General features: G+C 48.1%; 7 protein-coding genes and 1 non-coding gene across 8 annotated transcripts; 4 read left to right on the top strand and 4 right to left on the bottom strand.

The window, feature by feature from the left end:
- Positions 1-10: 10 nt before the first annotated feature.
- K444DRAFT_613289 (uncharacterized protein) lies at positions 11-911 on the top strand. Its single transcript, XM_024880318.1, has 3 exons — positions 11-117; positions 183-243; positions 295-911. Exons 1-3 carry the CDS (start codon positions 57-59, stop codon positions 542-544), a joined length of 372 nt encoding a protein of 123 aa, XP_024736644.1. The 5' UTR covers positions 11-56; the 3' UTR covers positions 545-911.
- Positions 912-1624: 713 nt separating this feature from the next.
- Positions 1625-3841, top strand: K444DRAFT_529685 (DUF726-domain-containing protein; the record flags this gene model as incomplete). The annotated part of the gene is made up of 3 exons (XM_024874834.1): positions 1625-2105; positions 2176-2565; positions 2682-3841. 3 exons carry the CDS (start codon positions 1625-1627, stop codon positions 3839-3841), a joined length of 2031 nt encoding a protein of 676 aa, XP_024736643.1.
- Positions 3842-4208: 367 nt separating this feature from the next.
- Positions 4209-4805, bottom strand: K444DRAFT_529836 (uncharacterized protein; the record flags this gene model as incomplete). The annotated part of the gene is made up of 1 exon (XM_024874849.1): positions 4209-4805. The coding sequence occupies one exon, from the start codon at positions 4803-4805 to the stop codon at positions 4209-4211; it is 597 nt and encodes a 198-aa protein (XP_024736642.1).
- Positions 4806-4945: 140 nt separating this feature from the next.
- On the top strand, positions 4946-6355 carry K444DRAFT_590123 (TPR-like protein). The gene is made up of 4 exons (XM_024878135.1): positions 4946-5097; positions 5158-5281; positions 5335-5641; positions 5690-6355. Exons 1-4 carry the CDS (start codon positions 5065-5067, stop codon positions 6102-6104), a joined length of 879 nt encoding a protein of 292 aa, XP_024736641.1. The 5' UTR covers positions 4946-5064; the 3' UTR covers positions 6105-6355.
- Positions 6356-7154: 799 nt separating this feature from the next.
- K444DRAFT_408994 (uncharacterized protein) lies at positions 7155-9208 on the bottom strand. The gene is made up of 2 exons (XM_024872598.1): positions 9060-9208; positions 7155-8999 (listed from the first exon to the last, which is right to left on the bottom strand). Exons 1-2 carry the CDS (start codon positions 9081-9083, stop codon positions 7374-7376), a joined length of 1650 nt encoding a protein of 549 aa, XP_024736640.1. The 5' UTR covers positions 9084-9208; the 3' UTR covers positions 7155-7373.
- Positions 8897-10403, bottom strand: K444DRAFT_613284 (urease accessory protein UreG). The gene is made up of 3 exons (XM_024880317.1): positions 10132-10403; positions 9060-9971; positions 8897-8999 (listed from the first exon to the last, which is right to left on the bottom strand). Exons 1-2 carry the CDS (start codon positions 10320-10322, stop codon positions 9335-9337), a joined length of 828 nt encoding a protein of 275 aa, XP_024736639.1. The 5' UTR covers positions 10323-10403; the 3' UTR covers positions 8897-8999; positions 9060-9334.
- A 1045-nt stretch (positions 10404-11448) lies between these two features.
- Positions 11449-11531, bottom strand: K444DRAFT_t20. The gene has a single exon. It is a non-coding gene; the product is annotated as a tRNA-Asp (tRNA).
- A 900-nt stretch (positions 11532-12431) lies between these two features.
- K444DRAFT_408847 (ankyrin) lies at positions 12432-17404 on the top strand. Its single transcript, XM_024872597.1, has 10 exons — positions 12432-12457; positions 12645-12718; positions 12772-13060; positions 13116-13308; positions 13379-13669; positions 13726-13899; positions 13970-13994; positions 14057-14635; positions 14704-16987; positions 17205-17404. Coding segments are annotated over exons 2-10 (3843 nt in total). The 5' UTR covers positions 12432-12457; positions 12645-12716; the 3' UTR covers positions 17211-17404.
- Positions 17405-17954: the final 550 nt, after the last annotated feature.

Raw genomic sequence — 17954 nt, 5'->3', positions numbered from 1 at the left:
CCAAAATAATCAACAAACAACAGGAGGATCTGGTGGATCAAGATTATCCAAGGACAATGAGCAAAATCCGCGGTGTGCTTCCGCTATTTCTAGCCACCAGCGTCGGAATCGTTAATGGTGAGTGGTCTGATCTGATACTCGTAAAATGACTGCGAAGAAAAGAGATAGCTTACACTGCATAGGGATTTGGGTCTTTCAGCCCCTCCTTGCAGCAAAACAGGAAGAGAAGGACAATTTGGCAAAGTAGACTTTCTCGTTCAATCATGGCAGGCCCAAGATTGACGCAATAAGTAGACAACTTCTAGATGTTGAGCATCAAGCCAAAGAAGGCGACGCCAAAGTCATACGAGAGGCCGAGAATGCAGCGAGCCGAATCTCAGCAACCGAAGCTGCCCTGAAGCCAATTCAACCATCAAGCTCTTGGTGGCCAAATATCAGTCTGTGGTCGAAGTCTGAGAATGCGGCAATCAAGGACTCCACAGACCTGCATCCTCGAATCGAAGCAACGAAGATTAGCAAAGATTCAAAGGAGGCTAATACTTGAGACGTTGCGGTCAAGAGCGCGGTAGCGCAGCATATCTTTGAATCTGCCAGGAAAAGGCAGAGCCGATTCCTCTCGGGGACAGAAATACCGTTGCGACCTTCGAGGACACCGCCGCGGTTGTCAGAAGCCATTTAACCATGTCAAATCGCCTTTTAAAGACCAAGGTCCAAGCTGAGATGACGGCAATACAATCACGAAACTGTCAAAAGCTAGGGACTCTTGTTTTACTGCAATGAGGAGGTACAAGGCTATACTGATATTGGGTCCAACTTGAGGGACTGTTGGCCAGGTTAAAGGCTGCAAATGCTGAAAGATTTGACTGTCGATAGTACCTATACAGAGTAGATGTTGGATATTGTTCGCCCCTGGGACTAGTTTTGGGTTGTTCTGTCACCCCGCACTTGGAGACGATTCTGGAAGTCCAAATTGTAGCATCTGTAGATGCTTCTGTGCCGGGGTATCTGACCTTTTCCTTTCCAATGAACAGAATGAAGTCATTCCTTTGACAATTGCCCATGAATGTCTCGATCTCAATCCTGAGCATACAGTTCAGTTACTTGCCTGCCTAGTATTTGAATTCGATGGTCGGGCTGGAGCCCCATACATTCCCTGGAAAACAAATTTATGGGCAGTCGCTACGGTACTCCATTTGCAACTCAGTATTTTCTCACATGGCTAAGATATCGGCGTGGCTGGGGCCAAAATTATCCCTTAATCTCTCTCACTGTGAACAACACAAGTAACGCTTATTCTGGATTGTTTCCGAGCTAGGTGGAACATTTTAGATACCGTCTCTCCAAATGTTTCCTCTTACTGTTTTGCATTCAGAGTCTAGTCAACCCTTCTAATTGTCTCGGAAGGTTTAGTATGTTAAAAGTCGAACTAATTGTTCAAATTCGACTGGGCCATTGAGAATCCGGTGCCGCCCTTCCCCCCACTGCAGGCGTGTGATTGACTCGCCAATTAAAAGTGGGTCTATGCAGGGAGACCAAAGACGAACGTTATCTTCAGGAACCCCTCGCGATTGTCGACAACTTTCTGTCTTGGCACAATATTTCCCGACCACGACCACTCTCCACTATGGCTCCCCCAGATGGAAAAACTGAGTCCGCTCCAGACCCTGAAGCAGATCTCAGCGCAATCCTTTCAACTGAGGAGCAGGTCGAGTTGACGCTACTTATCGCGAACATCACGGAGGTCATGCGCAAGCACATTACCGACACTTTCGATGCCTCAATTACTTCTGCAAATACACCACAGCAAGCTCTGCATGTGACAGACAAAAACCCCAACATTGAAGATAGCAAGCCTCACAAGGAGACTGAAGATGAAGAGAAGGCACGTAAGCTTAGAGAAAGGCGCGAAAAAGAATTGAGTGCTCCAAAAATGCTCGAGCTGAAGAATGCATATTTGGATTTCTTCGACAAGTGGCGAAAATCTGTCATCTCCAGGGTAGGAGCAGTGGTGAACAGCCCAAAAGAGGTGGTTGCAGAAAAGAAGGAGAAGGCAACTGCAGCAACAACTACCGACTCGTCGGCGCCCGCAGAGCCAAAAGTCATCCGTGAGTCCTGAGTGCATTCCCATTAGTGGTTCTCCAGGTACTGTCAGAACTCGACTAAAGATTGAACCAGGGTCAAATACCAATATTGAGGAAGCTGATGCTGCTCTAATTGAATTATACCGCCCCACCTCTACCTCCCTCGTAAGCCTACCAAAAGATCGACGAATACTCCTTTTACATGCTATGTTGCTATTGTTATTGTCTCTCGAGCATTATGTGGCCCACTCTCGGGTGCTGTTGCTACATATTAGCTCTTCCTTGCATCTCCCACTGCACATTCTCACGGAAGATGAAGTCAAGGTTGCACAAGGTCTACTTGAAGCAGCTAAGCACATGTCAGGGACTGAGGAAGCACACAAACGAACTGAGGAGAACAAAGTCGCTCGAAGATGGAAAGTGGGACTCGCAGGGGTGGCTGGTGCGGCGATTATAGGTGTCACTGGAGGACTAGCTGCCCCCTGTAACCAACCTATTTCTTTGACCAATGCCCCGAGCTCCCTATTTCACTGATTGAGAACATGAGACATGCTCCCAGCTCCCCCCCTCCCAAAGAAATATCTTGCTGATTCGTTGTAGTGGTTGCCGGGGCTATTGGGACAATCATGGGAGGCCTTGGCTTAGGTGCCACGACAGCGGCAGGATTACTCGGAGCTCTGGCTGAAAGTGGCGTTATCGTGGGCAGTCTGTTTGGAGCTTACGGTGGTAGAATGACTGGGAAGATGATGGATGCATACGCCAAGGAGGTGGAGGACTTCGCATTCTTGCCTTTGAAAGGCTCTCGACATCACGAACAGAAACCTGAGGACCGGCGACTAAGGGTTACTGTGGGGATAAGTGGTTGGCTTACTCAAAAAGAAGACATAATCACTCCATGGAGAGCCTTGGGGCGCCAGAGTGAAGTCTTTGCTCTGAGATGGGAATTAGAAGCATTGACCAAGTTGGGGAGTTCGATGGAATCCGTCGTCAAGAGCGCTGCCTGGACTGTTGCTAAGAAGGAAATCATTGCTCGAACGATATTTGCCAGTTTGATGGAGGCTTTGTGGCCCGTAGCCCTCTTGAAGGTTTCCAAGGTCGTGGATAATCCGTTCTCTGTTGCAAAAAACCGCGCCGATAAAGCTGGTTTGATCCTCGCGGATGCTCTGATCAACAAAGCACAAGGAGAAAGGCCAGTGACATTAATCGGCTATTCCTTAGGCGCGAGGCTCATATATTCCTGCCTCATGAGCCTGGCAGAGCGTCGAGCTTTCGGTCTGGTGGATTCCGCTGTTCTGATAGGAACGCCTGCTCCAAGCGACGCTGCCGATTGGAGGGCAATGAGGAGCGTCGTTGCAGGACGGCTTATTAATGTCTACTCAAAGAATGATTATATTCTAGCATTTTTATTTCGGACAAGTGCCATTCAGTATGGCGTTGCCGGATTACAAGACGCTCAAGATGTCAAAGGAATAGAGAATGTCGATGTCTCTGAGATGGTGAGCGGTCATTTGCGCTATCAGTATCTTGTAGGATCAATCTTAGAGAAGATTGGGTTCGAGGACATAGATGTTGAGGAGGTAGCAAGAGAAGAAGAAACTTTGGCTTTGCTTGAGGAACAGGAAAAGAAGGAAGAAGAAAAGAAGAGAGGAGTGGAGGTCGATCCAGAGGCCGAAGCAGCAGAGATGGAGAAGGAGGTTAAGAAGAAAACGGACCAGACCTTGATGGAGAGAGCGGCGGAGAAATTGCATCTTGGAAAGTAACAATACATGCTCGCAGTGGACAGAAAAGCGGCACTGATTTTCGACGTCCCAAGTCATGCTAGACATTTAGGACCTGAATGTTCTAAAACTTCTAAAGACATTTGAAAGGGGTAGACGTGGATTGTACGATAGATTGAGGGAACATTTCGAAAGGGAAGAACGGCAGGGCAGCAATGAGATGTCCAAGTTGACGTGGGACATCAGAAGTGAGCGCTACTTTTTTGGTCAACTTCGACACACGATGAAACGAGCACACGATATCCAAGATAGAGCAATTCAAGATAAACTGTTACGACCTCCTCAACACCCGGTATGAGAGGCCATTTACTTTGTGTTTTCCATCTCTTACATTTCTGTCGGGGTATAATTATTCCTTCCCACTCCTAACGACAAAATACTTCCCTCCAGCCAGCTCAACCTTCTCTCCCGCCGTCCCCAAAACATCCCAATCCTCTACCCCCTGTGCATCCACCATATATCCTCTCCTCCTTCTGGGCCTCCTATTCCTTCCCTTAATCTCCTCCTTCTCAAACGCCTGCTTCAAGTCCTCCATCCCAATAGTAATCTCCTTGACCCCCTCCTCCGTTTCATCCCTGATACTCCGTAACGGCTCTACGCCCTCTGTATCCACCTTCTGAATATCCTTCACAAAATGTAGTTGTGAATGTAACGTTTTCAGCATTTCAGCCTCTTCAACCAGCGATTTTGGAAGGGGAAGCGCGGAGAGACGAAGTAGGTGGTGTAGTTTTGCGGGAGTGATTTCTTCTGATGGAGGGGCATCGGGATCTGGGAGGAGCGAACGGACGGACCAGGTGGGTTTAGAGAGGAGAGCATCGATGTCAACAAGCTTGTTGCGAAGAGGTTCGGGGCTGGAGTTGCGGACGGAGCTATTGATGGATCGTGACTGGGCGCGCAAAACTCTCCGAAGAGACGAGCGACAACGCGAACATATAAAACCAGACATCTTGGGCTCGAATGGCGAGCAATGCTATCAATTGCTGCTTGCGAGCTCCGCAATTAGCAGATGACTTGAAGTTGTGAGTGAGATCTCAGGCATGGCGCTAGTGCTGGTGAAGAGCTGCAGGCGAACTTCGTCAGAGGGTGGCTAACTTGGACCTCTGGACACATGTCAAACTCCAAACTCAACCACAACGCCAGCTCATACATTCTGAACAGATTCCCCGTTGCCTCAAGTTTCTACAGCTCCTAATATCACAGAAAATATGGCGCAGGACCCTCGCGCTCTACTGCAAAAGGTGCGCATTCTACCCCGCAATCCGGCTGCCCGATAAGCCAAAATATTGATATCCAGCAAGGCAGACAAAGCAGCATCCGGTGCTGGTGGCGGATTCAGTCTATTTGGGGGGCGACAAGAGAAGTGGGAGAACGCAGCAGACCTATACACACAAGCTGCGAATGCGTTCCGCATGCAGAAGCAGAGTGCGCAACCACTCCCAGAATCCTGTCAAGGTTGGAGCTGACGAGGCCACCAGACAAAGAAGCCGGTCAAGCATTTGAGCGTGCCGCTGAGATACAGACAAACAAATTGAGCGAACCAGACGATGCTGCTAATACCCTCACGGAAGCATTCAAAGTCTACAGGAAGACGGATCCATTAGACGCTGCACGATGTCTTGACGTTGCTATCAACCACTACACAGCGAAGGGCAATTTCAGGAGAGCAGCTACACACAAGCAGAACTTGGCAGAGTGTTACGAAGTTGAGATCGGAGACCAGAAGAAGGCTATCGAGAGTTATGAGTTGGCTGCCAGTTGGTTTGAGAGCGACAATGCTGAAGCGTACGTACATTGCAATGTTGTTGGGTGGCATATCTAACGGAAATACAGGCTGGCAAACAAGCTTTACCTCAAGGTTGGAGACCTTGCTGCCCTCGACGGGGATTATTACAAAGCGATCGAGAATTTCGAGAAAGTCTCCGCTTCCTCGGTCTCAAACAACCTCATGAAGTGGTCAGTCAAAGACTATTTCCTGAAAGCTGGCCTCTGCCATCTGGCAGTTGGAGATATGGTGGCCACGAATAGAGCACTAGAGAAATACAGAGATATGGACCCAACATTTCCAAGCACAAGAGAGCATCAGCTACTCGTTGATCTTACAGAGCAAGTAGAGGCAGGTGACCAGGAAGCGTTTGCGGAGAAGCTGTTCTTGTACGACCAGATGAGCAAGCTTGATAAGTGGAAGACGACTATCTTGTTGAGGATCAAGAATGCTATCGAGGAAGGCGGCGAAGACTTCTCGTGAAGCCAGCATCGCGGTGGATCTGTTTTGGCGTACCGGTTTCCTGGGATTGTGGGATGAGATAAATTGTTGCGCGCAGCATTTTGGAGAAAGAAATACAGAGCGATTTTGAGTTTTTCAGTCTTGGACGTGACGTTTCCACATGCTATCATTTAGGCCTTGCATATAGTTAGTCTAGTCGACAAGGTCGAAAGCTCCCAGTACTCCATAAAAACATCTCTTGATATTCATTACCCTCGACAAGTAGTTGTGGCCAATTTTCCCTTCATAGCAAGAAGGCGTTTGTTCTTTCTTCTAGACCGTCAAATCGACGGGTCGCGGGAGCATCAGGGAGCCGAGCTTCTCTATGGTGCAAAAGCAAAACGCATCTTTAGTATTCAGTTTTTGTTCCACGTACACGCCCATTAGCTCTAACTAAGTCTCTCTTTTCGAGATTTCGAAAATTGCCAAGAGGGAACGCGATATCTCTCGCCGACAAAACCCTACAGCTATGACTCCTGGCCTGCCGGCATCGAGGCGTATGTGGCTTACGCATGACGACCCAATCTAAAGTGGATCTGGGGAGCTTTATGCGGGGAAACGCGTTATCTATAAACCAAGGTTTGAGTATCTAAAAAGTGGACAATACTCTGAAGCAAAGGCCGCTATCATTGGCCGAAAGCTAGAGCGGTAAGTTAATCTATATTCAAGCAGCAGGGTCCTCCTGCTTTGGACTGCTCCAGAGTCGTCGTTATGCAGATGTACTTCTAGATCACTGCTTATCTTGTTGTATCTTTGAAGCTTTCCTTACTTCATCATCCTCAGGAAGGCCGAGAACACACCGACATGTTGCAAAGTGGTACTGCGCTCTATCTACTCTCGCTACACATCGGAAAAGGAATCAGAGACGACCCCTGATTTTTACACGCGAATCACGGCAACAATGGGTAGCCAAATCGAAGTTGCTCGTCCTCTTGATGGCTCTTTCCACTTTACCATCTTCTCGTTGACTGACACGCTACTCGGCAATTTTGGAGCGAGATCTCTACAATAGGTAGACAGCGTGAAGGACTGACAGATGTGGCTTGAGGAGCACCACGCGTGATCCACTTTTATGGATGCATAAAATGGTGAGCAGACATAGAGTCTCTCACTGCTAATTCTTATACCTTTCACACCTCCATTCCGAGTCCAAGGGAATAACCATACCCAGTAACACCGCGCATCCCGAAGCAAGATATGAATAAACAGGGTCCCCATACCAACTCCTCCACTGTCCATAACTCTCACCATCTACCAGGGTCGGACTTCACTCTCTTCATCAACTAAAGAAGGACGTCTGCTCCCTCTCCTCGCTGTCCCATTCCAGGTCCTCAAAAGGCTCCACGACCCACCAGTATCAGACTGTTCATTCCCATTAACAAACACATACCCCTCCTCACCAAACTCAAAATTCCTATCCTCATCATCCGCCTCTCCACCTTCACCCGTCGCATGAGAGCTTCCCTCTTCTTGCCACTCATCCTCCTCCGCAAGACGAACATCCTCTAACTCCCTGCTAATCTTCACAGCATTGTCCTCCTCATCCGCATCCCCTTCTCCATCTGAAATGTACGGGACACTGGGAACAATCAGCTCAACAGGAGAATTCATTGCAGTCTCAGGGGCATCCTCATCTTGGACATCCGACTCGATAATAGTATCAAAGACCGGGAGAGCGCTAAACAAAGCATTCTGCGCCGCAAGCTCTTGAAACCACGAATGTTCTTTTGTCTTTTCATTTCCACGAGGCAAATTTCTTTGTGAAGTGATCCCAAAAGGATTCATCACTGGACCATTCTCGGCGCTGTCCTCGAAGTTGAAACGCTCTTCTTGTCTCGAGGGTGAGGAACGGCGGGTTTCTGGGAGCGAAGCTGCGGGGAGGTATTGGAGGGAGAAACAGGGAGTAATGTGGAACGGGGTGAATGCTTGCGATGGAGAGATGGGGAAGAGTCGAGGTTCCTCGAGCTCGGAATCGGTGCTCTCTGGAGATGAATAAGTGCACCCATTGGCGCTTGAGCCGACGAAGGGGTCGATGGGGTCTCCTCGAATCGTATCTTTGAGGCGAGGTCCTGGCAGGTAATGAGATTCGAAAACAGTGTCTGCTATTGGCCCGAGAATGTAAGGGTATTTGATGCCCTTTGCCTTGTGGTTGCCCTCGCCATCGACTTCCGAATCCTCTTCGAGTTCTTCTTCGATTCCTCTTTGGTGGTCGGCAATCGCTCGAACTCGAACTCGGAAATATGATCTCTCCTGTCGTTGTCGGGACTCGAGAATGTTGCATGGAGGGCAGCGACATATATGGGAGACTGCGGTGAGGCTCACAGAAGGTGTTGTCTGCTTCCACTGCGTGGGCTCCCAGTCCATTTCGTCTGTAAAGGCATCAGTGCTTCTAGAGCTTGACGCATACGTTTCGATTGCAGTGATTCGATGTACGGATATCTCGTTCTCTGCGGTGTAATACGCGGGAGCAGGAGGGCTGGGGTGCCGACGCTCCCACTCGGCGTTCACAGCAGGATGGTTAGGGCAGCCACGCCGAACGGTGTCGAATTGGATATCGGTGAGGTGGGGGAGATCGAGGTCGATTCCGTTGAGAGTAATGAGATGGTTCTCGGTGGATTTTGGGGTGATATAAAGAGGGCGAACTGGCTGTCTTCTGGTCCACTCAGCGCCCACGGCAACGTTGTCTGGATAACTCTGACGAATGGTGTCCAGTTGGATATTGGTGAGGCGGTGTAGATCTAAGTCGATTTGATTGAGGTTGATGTGACGGTTGTTCATAGCTTTTGAGGAATGGGTGGATGACATGGAGATATCTAGAAAAGAAGTTGTCCTTGAGACTGAGGGGTGAGCGAAAGAAGAACGAAGAACGAAGCTATTCTGGTGTTTCGGAAGACTGTGAGATTACTGGGTGGGGAAGGGAGATATTGAGAGACTCACGGAAGGAATATAATGTGAGTGCATATTCCAGTCCAAAAAGCAATGATGGTGCGAAGTGGAATGCCAGTCCACACCTCACGATCTCGGAAAATCAAGAACTAGGGCAAGCCAATTCTTGCTGCTACTCCTGAGATTAACTCCGGTCCCAGACTTCGGAGACATTTTGGAGCCAACAAGATAAAGTTAACGTTAGCCACAAAGGAATGCTTGCTATTGCTCAGAATCCCCACCAAAAAGCCGCCCCGATATCAAACTATACCAAAGCGAAAAGCAATCTACTTCAGCTCATCCAAGCCAGCCGTAGCATGGGGCCCACCTCTCTCTTTAGTGACCGCCTCTGCACCGCTGCCCTTCCATGCGCTCTCGATCAGACCCAGAATATGATCGACTCCCCTGCCCTTCTTGACCTGCGCAAAAACAGTCGGCCCACCTTCTCTCATCTTCCTCGCATCTCTATCCATCACATCCAAGTCTGCACCCACAGCCTCGGCTAAATCGGTCTTGTTCACAATCAGCAGATCGCTCTGCGTTATGCCTGGTCCTCCTTTCCGTGGAATCTTATCGCCACCACTGACATCAATCACGTAGATGATGTAATCAGCTAGTTCTCTGGAATAATTCGCCGCTAAATTGTCGCCTCCAGATTCTATCAGGAGGATGTCAGTTGTGAACTCGCGGTGCAGGTCTTCCAGTGCGGCAAGGTTGGCAGAGATGTCTTCCCGAACGGCAGCATGAGGACAACCTCCAGTCTCTATGGCACGAATGCGCGATGCAGGAAGGGCTTTGTGTTTTGTCAGAAATTCGGCATCCTCGCGGGTGAAGATATCATTCGTCACTGCTGCAATGGAGTATTTCTCTCGGAGTGCGAGGCAGAGGGCTAACATCAGAGCCGTCTTTCCTGACCCGACGGGACTGTATAACTATCAACGAATGCTCTTTAGAAGGCATCCCGTGCATGAGGATATTGCTATCAATAATTGCGCAAGGGGGAGGGAGGGTGATGTCCTCGCACGTGATTAACCCGGCCCTTAATGAGATGGATCCTTTCGAACGGGCAAGAGGAGCTACGTACCCTCCAATCCCAACGGTGAAAGCACGTTCAGACCAGTCTCTTCCCTCAATGATTGGCATCTCTCTGCCCATGTAGCTCCCGGGCCCATCAAGGACTTCATGGGTATGGCCGTGATCGGCGGCGGGGAGATCGTGAGAGTGACCATGAGAAGCATGGAAGTTAACGCCGTCGTGGGAGTGCATTCCAGACATGGTGGGCAGTTAGGATTATGAATGAGGCTTGATGGCTTGTTAAGGAGAGAGTGTGAGTCCTGCTCTGTGAAGATGTGGTAGTGGAGGAGTGTGGTCGATGTCAACCAATGCAGCCCCTGTCGCTTATCGCCTTAGTCATGGCGGGGTAGTTGTGAGGGGCGAGACGATGGAGAAGTTCTTGCTCTTGCTCAATGTGTTATTGACCTTTAATGCCAACCGGAAAACTCAATATAGAAGTTCTTCATATTTCTATTCAGCTTGATGTACCTTCAAAGGGCAAGACCTTGCTTCCCCCAGCTTCAGGGAGGCACGAATCGCACGATCCCGTGGTACCTTGCCAAGATAATTTGATCGCCCTAGAGCGTCTTATGAGACAGGGAAAGGAGCGTCCTTGCGTGTTATTTCCCATGTAACCAAGACCCTTGGGCCCAATCGCATTGCCGGGGAATGGAACGTTGGTTGGCAAAGGAAAAGTGGTGGTCATATGTGTGGGCTAGACCCAAGTTCCAGTGTTGAACAATTTGGGTCCCGTTGCTAATGAATGGCACAGCAGACATGGCGTTGTAGTGAGCCTTGGACTGGGAGAGTAGTTTGGTTTAGAAGCAAAGAAGCGTGGTCCGAAAGCACAGTGAACTTTGCTTACGGCACTCCCCCCTTTTCACTCTTGAAACGTCACGTCGCTTCTTCACCGCTCACCGCTCACCGCTCACTGCTCACCGTTCACCGTTCACCGTTCACCGCTCACCGCTTCACTGCTAACCGCTTCTTTGCATTCTGTTGAGAAGTCACTCAGAAGCTTGCACTTTCAAAATCTCAAAAGTGACCCCACTGAATCTTTCTAATAAAGAGCACGTGCAGGGTTCCGCAGCTTCGCTTCCCGGAAGAACCTTCCCCCCATATGCCCTAGATCCCGCACATGGCCTGCAGACCGCCTTGATATCGCTGGTGGACCTAGTCTCGGGCCTCCTCTCGCTTAGCGGCACAGAATATGCTCAAAAAGAAAATATAAAAAATGTGATTTTGGGTTTTAAGCATCAATGCAAATCCAAATCGATACTGGAAAAAAAGAAGAAACAAGATTCGCGGTGTCTGAGCAAAGCTCAGGGACATGAACTCATAGATGTTACTCTCTGACGGGGAGTCGAACCCCGATCTCCCGCGCTTTGTCGCTATGACAAGCGGAAATCATGACCGTTAGACCATCAAAGAAATGATTTGTAATGTTGGGATTTTGGGCTTATTTTGGCTCATATAGTAGTGGCTGCTTTAACCGGGCTGATCTCCGGCTCATAATCCCGGTTTTACTGTAACCGAGTTAGCAGGTACCCCCGGTTCTTGCAGCCGAGTACGTGCCGAGTTCACGACCCCCGATTTCCCTGCAACCAAGAATTTACATTATCACGTGTATGGTTTAACTCGGAACAAACCGTCCATGGCAAAGGAACGATGGAAGGAGGGTCATAGAAAGGTGGCATCTGGACATTCGCATCCGATCTGTATCAACGTGGGGCATAGAAGGGTTCGCCAGCCAAACGCCCAAACCACTCAGCCGCCCATTTATACCCCTGTCGGAACACCGAAAATTTATAAAATTTTCAAAGTGCTTAGAAAATTCTCAAAACTTCTCAGAAGATGGAAAATGCCCCAAAAAGTCCGATTCCAATTTTAGTTTTTCGAAATTATAGTGCTGTCGTGGCCAAATTCAGGTTTGAGCGGCTGAGTGATGTGGGAACCTAACTTCGTAAAGGTTGACCGACACCCTGTGAAGCAAGAATACCATAGTGAGGCATTCGGTGCATCGCAGGAATCTCCGTACGAGCATTTCGTGTGAGCTTATCCTGAGTGATATGAGTTATTAAAGAATTAGAGGAAAGGGGAAAGTGCTACCCTTAAAGTGCCAAATAACCACTTTTGTGGGTTTGTTTTTGACAATCCCCAATGCCTGACAACTTGAGGCCAGGGATTCCGATTTGATTTACCCCAGGCTGGGTCCTGCGCCCAGTTGCACATACAAGTCGTCCTCACTGCCTTCAGCGAAGCCACGATCCTGCTAATCTTCGCGCACGTCGCTTTCCAACACCCTCAACAGGCCACCTCTCTCTGGTTTGTGGAGGCGCAGTCGCTGCGACCGGCAGGTAAATCTGAACGACTTTCAAAACCTCGTGCTCAAACTGAATACAGTTGTAACCTTGCTGGGTTGCTCAGCCTCTTCAGCTCGAGAAACAAGAAAAGACCTCTCGATTGCCTAGCATCTTTCACTTTGCCTCACACCTGAATTCTTGCTCGGTGTAATGTAATAGGGAAACTCTGACATCTGAACAGTCGCAACAGAGACTAAAATCGTTGATTCCGACTGCCCCTTGTGTCAATGTCCACCTGAGCACACGTGCCAACATGTACGGTTTACCCAACCCAAGTCCATTGAATACGTTTGGCTTATCCCAAAAAGGTCTCATAGCGATCTAGCTGTAGCATTGACCGAGTTTCGGCAGATTCTCTCATCAGATCAAACCGCGCAACTCGATTCGCTCCAAGGCTATACACCAACAGCTGATGACGTTATTCATCTCACGAACGATATTGTGAAAGAAAACTCGACTCGAAAAAGCCGTGTTTTTGCCTCTCGAGTCCAAGGACTCCTATCTTCTGTCCAGCAGTATTGTACAATCGTCGACACGTATGCAGGGCCTAACCAGATAGCGTCACTAGTCTGGGGTAGCATCAAGCTCGCTCTTTTGGTTTGTTCTTGATAGTATTACCATTTTCTATTGCTTATATCTGCTCGTTGGCTAGGTTTCATCGAATTATGCCGAATACTTCGACAAGCTCTCAGAGCGTGTTGCTCAGCTCAGTAACTACTGTCCTCGATTATCTGAATATGAGAAGCTTTTCCCGCAAGCCCTAAGACTCCAACAAGCACTTTCGGATTTCTATGCTATTGTGGTTGTCTTCTGCTCCAAGGCACTAAAGGGAGCGCAAGAGAAAGGTAAGACTGAAGTCCTAGTTAATCATTATTTTGAAAGGTTTCTAACCCCCCCCTGTTTTTCCCACAACAGGCATCAATAGGTTCTTGAAGTCCATATGGAAGTCGTTCAAAATAGAATTCAAAGACATAGAGGAAAATCTTAGTCTAGCCAAAGATGAAATTACGGAAGAACTACAACTTGCATCTGAGCAGGCAGCACACGGCTTTCGTCGCTTGTTAACAGCTGAAATTGAGGACAACAGAACGGCCCGATTAAAACAAGTAGCTGAAATGCACAAAATGGAAGACTTTCGAGAACAGCAGACGCTTGCGCTACATCAAAACCGAGCTCGGCAGGTTCAGAAAATTCTGAAAGAAGACGGTAAGTCGTCGAAGAGGGAGAGATGTGGGAATGAAACTCATTATTCCCTACCCTAGAGCGGCAGAAAATCCGGCTATTAAGGCGAATCCCGAATCATGACTACGCCATTAGTCTCCGCCAGGCGCAAGCACTACGTTGCGAAGGAACCTGCCATTGGATCCTTGGTAGACCAGAATTCCGAGGTTGGATTGATCAGACAGATTCAAAGCATCTTTGGTGCTATGGGATCCGTGAGTTATTCTATTATTGAATGTGGTTGTCACTTTGCCAAAAACCATACTGACTTTTGCTTGTTTAAAGCTGGGTGTGGCAAAACTATACTCATGTATGAATCTGGCTAGCCTCCGTGGATCCCTTGATATATCTGCATTCTAAGCAAAACACTAGGGGTTACATAATAAGTCATCTACAAACGATATTCGCAGCTAGGGATGACACAGTTATCATCTACTACTTTTTTGACTCTTTCGACAAGACGACATTGCTTACACTCACATTCCTGAGATGCATTTTACATCAGGTAATTAGGCTTGAGACTCTTCTCCCCTACTCACAAAGACGTCTTGAATCGCTTTTCATGGACCGGATTGACCAGGCGGAGCCGGACTCGAGCGAACTTATAGAACTCTTTCTATACTTTTTCGGCTGTTTCAAGAATGCTTTCCTTCTCATCGATGGGCTTGACGAAGCGGATAAAAGCCATCAAAGGAATGTTATAGCTTTCCTCAAGGCCACCCAAAAGCTCAGTAGTGCTCGAATACTTGCCACAAATCACCCAGACTTGGACATGTCAAAGGTCCTTCACCCAAGCCAAATACTTCAAATCAATCCAGAAGATGTCAAAGGCGACATTGAAGTCTTTGTTCAAAGCAAGATTGACGAGCATGTGCAGGATGGGCTCTCAGTGTGCTCGAATTCTCTACTCGATACAGTTAAACACGCGCTACTCTCTGGGGCCCAAGAAATGTTAGTCTTAAATTAACAGCGTTCGTCCTCGATATAATTATGAATTATTCGCTAATATCGTTATTAAGGTTTCTCTGGGTAGACATGCAATTTAAAGCTATCCTTGACGTTTGTGAGGAAGATGGGACTCCAGATAGAATACCTGATCTTTTCGCGAACCCTCCGCAGAAAGTGACGGAACTCTACCGCTTCGCATTGCTCAAGCTCTCTAAAGATGATACTAAGCTAGCTGAAATAGCGAAGAAGATATTTCAGTGGGCTATTTGGGGGGAACGGCCGTTAACCATCGGAGAACTTGAAGAAGCAGTCTCCATAACGGCGGACCAGGCGTCCTGGGCAAGCCCTTCTATTAAACTGGATCCATCGAAGCTATGCAGGATATGTGGTAACCTCGTCAAATACGATAAGGTCAACGACAGAGTCTTATTGGCTCACCACTCTGTTCTATCCTTTTTATTAAGCTGTTCCGACATACCGGGAATTACCAGCTTTGTTTTCGAAGAACATAGAGCAGAGCCGTATCTGACAAATATTTGCCTACAATATTTGTCATTTACGGACTTTCACCAAGCAGTAACACGGACTTCAAACACAACAAATGTACGCGCTCTGAATCAGCCTTCTAGGCTAGTTTCAAGCGTTCTTCCGACATCCATCCGACCTTTAGCGTTGCTCGACGGAAGAAGCAGCCTAGTAAGAAGAGCTAGGCAAATTGACGTGGTTGACCTTCTAAGATTTCAATTGAGCGCACAGCAATCCTCAAGAATAGCTCCTTCCTTCCAACTTTTCGATTACTGCAAGGCGTACTGGCACAGCCATTGCCATTACGTGGAGCGGCAAGACGTGAAAGGTTTTGCAAGATTGGAAGATTTTGTCCGTGGAACTCATCTACCGCCAGAATGGAAACCGTGGAGCTTGATTCCAGACAGTAAATCGTTACCTCACTGGAATATATTCCTTTGGGCAATTAGAGAGGGTCATACTAGTATTTTTTATGTTTGGCAGAACATTATCAGGACAGAAGAGGACCGCTACTGGGACCATCTTTGGATGGGGGAAGGAAGGAGTATATTCGCTTTAGCGTGTGAAACATCTAGCCTGGAGCAGCTTGAGATAATATTGGGTGCTAAGAGAGGGAAAAAGCACCTAGTAAGGCCGTCTATTGACGAGAGTATTCAAGAACTAGTGAGGGCATGTTCTTTGGGGCACCTCGCCGTTATGGAGCGACTACTCCAAGAGATTGCGGACGTTAATGCAGTAGCAGAAACAGAATATGGTGGAAGGACAGCTCTTCAAGCAGCAGCAGGAGAAGGCCACCTGGCTATTGTCGAGCGGCTGCTCCAAGAGAATGCGGACGTTAATGCAGCAGCAGGAATAGAGAGTGGAAGAACAGCTCTCCAAGCAGCAGCGGGAGGAGGCCACCTGATTATTGTCGAGCGGCTGCTCCAAGAGAATGCGGACGTTAATGCAGCAGCAGGAATAGAGAGTGGAAGAACAGCTCTCCAAGCAGCAGCGGGAGGAGGCTACCTGGCTATTGTCGAGCGGCTACTCAAAGAGAATGCGGACGTTAATACAGCAGCAGGAACAGAATATGGTGGAAGGACAGCTCTCCAAGCAGCAGCGGGAGGAGGCCACCTGGCTATTGTCGAGCGGCTGCTCCAAGAGAATGCGGACGTTAATGCAGCGGCAGGAACAGAATATGGTAGAAGAACAGCTCTCCAAGCAGCAGCAGAAGGAGGCCACCTGGCTATTGTCGAGCGGCTACTCCAAGAGAATGCGGACGTTAATGCAGCAGCAGGAACAGAATATGGTGAAAGGACAGCTCTCCAAGCAGCAGCGGGAGGAGGCTACCTGGCTATTGTCGAGCGGCTGCTCCAAGAGAATGCGGACGTTAATACAGAATATGGTGAAAGGACAGCTCTCCAAGCAGCAGCGGAAGGAGGCTACCTGGCTATTGTCGAGCGGCTGCTCCAAGAGAATGCGGACGTTAATACAGCAGCAGGAATAGATAGTGGAAGGACAGCTCTCCAAGCAGCAGCGGAAGGAGGCCACCTGGCTATTGTCGAGCGGCTACTCCAAGAGAATGCGGACGTTAATGCAGCAGCAGGAATAGAGAGTGGAAGAACAGCTCTCCAAGCAGCAGCGGGAGGAGGCTACCTGGCTATTGTCGAGCGGCTGCTCCAAGAGAATGCGGACGTTAATACAGCAGCAGGAATAGATAGTGGAAGGACAGCTCTCCAAGCAGCAGCGGGAAGAGGCCACCTGGCTATTGTCGAGCGGCTACTCAAAGAGAATGCGGATGTTAATGCAGCAGCAGGAACAGAATATGGTGGAAGGACAGCTCTCCAAGCAGCAGCGGGAGGAGGCCACCTGGCTATTGTCGAGCGGCTACTCAAAGAGAATGCGGACGTTAATGCAGCAGCAGGAACAGGATTTGATGGAAAGACAGCTCTCCAAGCAGCAGCGGGAGGAGGCCACCTGGCTATTGTCGAGCGGCTACTCAAAGAGAATGCGGACGTTAATGCAGCAGCAGGAACAGGATTTGATGGAAAGACAGCTCTCCAAGCAGCGGTAGAAGGAGGCCATAGTAGGGTAAAAGGGTGTCTTCTTCAAGCAGGTGCTAAAAATTACCTATAGGTTTTTGCAATTTATTATATTTTAAATTCTCGTTATAACTCTCCTAGTATTCGCACGAAATAAATCGCATGACTTTAGCCAGGGCTTGCTATTTAATATAGATAACTTTAATTAGTAACCATTATGTTTGACGGAATAAAATTTTATATATAATATAGTATTTGTGATATTTTGCGTAATTGTACGTTACTTTATTTCCCCCTATTCACCCTCTTTGGCCTTTCATTCGACGCTTTGCAGATTTGATTGATTTCGCAAAGGCCATAGGTTCAATTAGTTCGTTAATTACACTGCAAGTTCAGTGGGATCTGAAAGTGAATTCCAATAATTATACTCCACAAGAATTCCCAAAAGATAAAGAGGATACAAACCTTGTTTGAGGACGTGGTATAGTCGTCGTTATCGTACGGTTTTGAATTTTTGGTGTTCCTGCTTACGTTTTCTGTCACGGACCGTATACCTCAAATACTAGAAGTATCCACTAGCCAACCGCCCAAACCCCCATCCGCCCACCCTAAAAAAATCGATTTTTAATTAACCCTTCATTATAATTACAAATCCTATTAAATAATAACGTCCCATAGTATTTTTGATATCCTGACAACTTTATATTCATTTTAACCTTGTAGTATAGCTAGAATCGCCCGTAAGATAGTAAAAGGTATGGTTTTTTTTATATATA

This window comes from Hyaloscypha bicolor (assembly GCF_002865645.1).
Source record: "Hyaloscypha bicolor E unplaced genomic scaffold K444scaffold_83, whole genome shotgun sequence".
NCBI lineage: Eukaryota > Fungi > Ascomycota > Leotiomycetes > Helotiales > Hyaloscyphaceae > Hyaloscypha > Hyaloscypha bicolor.
This window is presented reverse-complemented; position numbering and strand designations above follow the sequence as displayed.

Coding starts and splice junctions, on each gene's coding strand:
- K444DRAFT_613289 (XM_024880318.1), top strand. CDS start 57: ATGAGCAAAATCCGCGGTGTGCTTCCGCTATTTCTAGCCACCAGCGTC. Junction 118..182: donor CAGCGTCGGAATCGTTAATG/GTGAGTGGTCTG, acceptor TACACTGCATAG/GGATTTGGGTCTTTCAGCCC. Junction 244..294: donor GAGAAGGACAATTTGGCAAA/GTAGACTTTCTC, acceptor CGCAATAAGTAG/ACAACTTCTAGATGTTGAGC.
- K444DRAFT_590123 (XM_024878135.1), top strand. CDS start 5,065: ATGGCGCAGGACCCTCGCGCTCTACTGCAAAAG. Junction 5,098..5,157: donor CTCGCGCTCTACTGCAAAAG/GTGCGCATTCTA, acceptor ATATCCAGCAAG/GCAGACAAAGCAGCATCCGG. Junction 5,642..5,689: donor GAGAGCGACAATGCTGAAGC/GTACGTACATTG, acceptor ACGGAAATACAG/GCTGGCAAACAAGCTTTACC.
- K444DRAFT_408994 (XM_024872598.1), bottom strand. CDS start 9,083: ATGCACTCACATTATATTCCTTCC. Junction 9,000..9,059: donor ACTCACATTATATTCCTTCC/GTGAGTCTCTCA, acceptor CCGAAACACCAG/AATAGCTTCGTTCTTCGTTC.
- K444DRAFT_613284 (XM_024880317.1), bottom strand. CDS start 10,322: ATGTCTGGAATGCACTCCCACGACGGCGTTAACTTCCATGCTTCTCAT. Junction 9,972..10,131: donor TTCACCGTTGGGATTGGAGG/GTACGTAGCTCC, acceptor ATAGTTATACAG/TCCCGTCGGGTCAGGAAAGA.
- K444DRAFT_408847 (XM_024872597.1), top strand. Junction 13,061..13,115: donor GCATCAAGCTCGCTCTTTTG/GTTTGTTCTTGA, acceptor CTCGTTGGCTAG/GTTTCATCGAATTATGCCGA. Junction 13,670..13,725: donor GAAAATTCTGAAAGAAGACG/GTAAGTCGTCGA, acceptor TCCCTACCCTAG/AGCGGCAGAAAATCCGGCTA.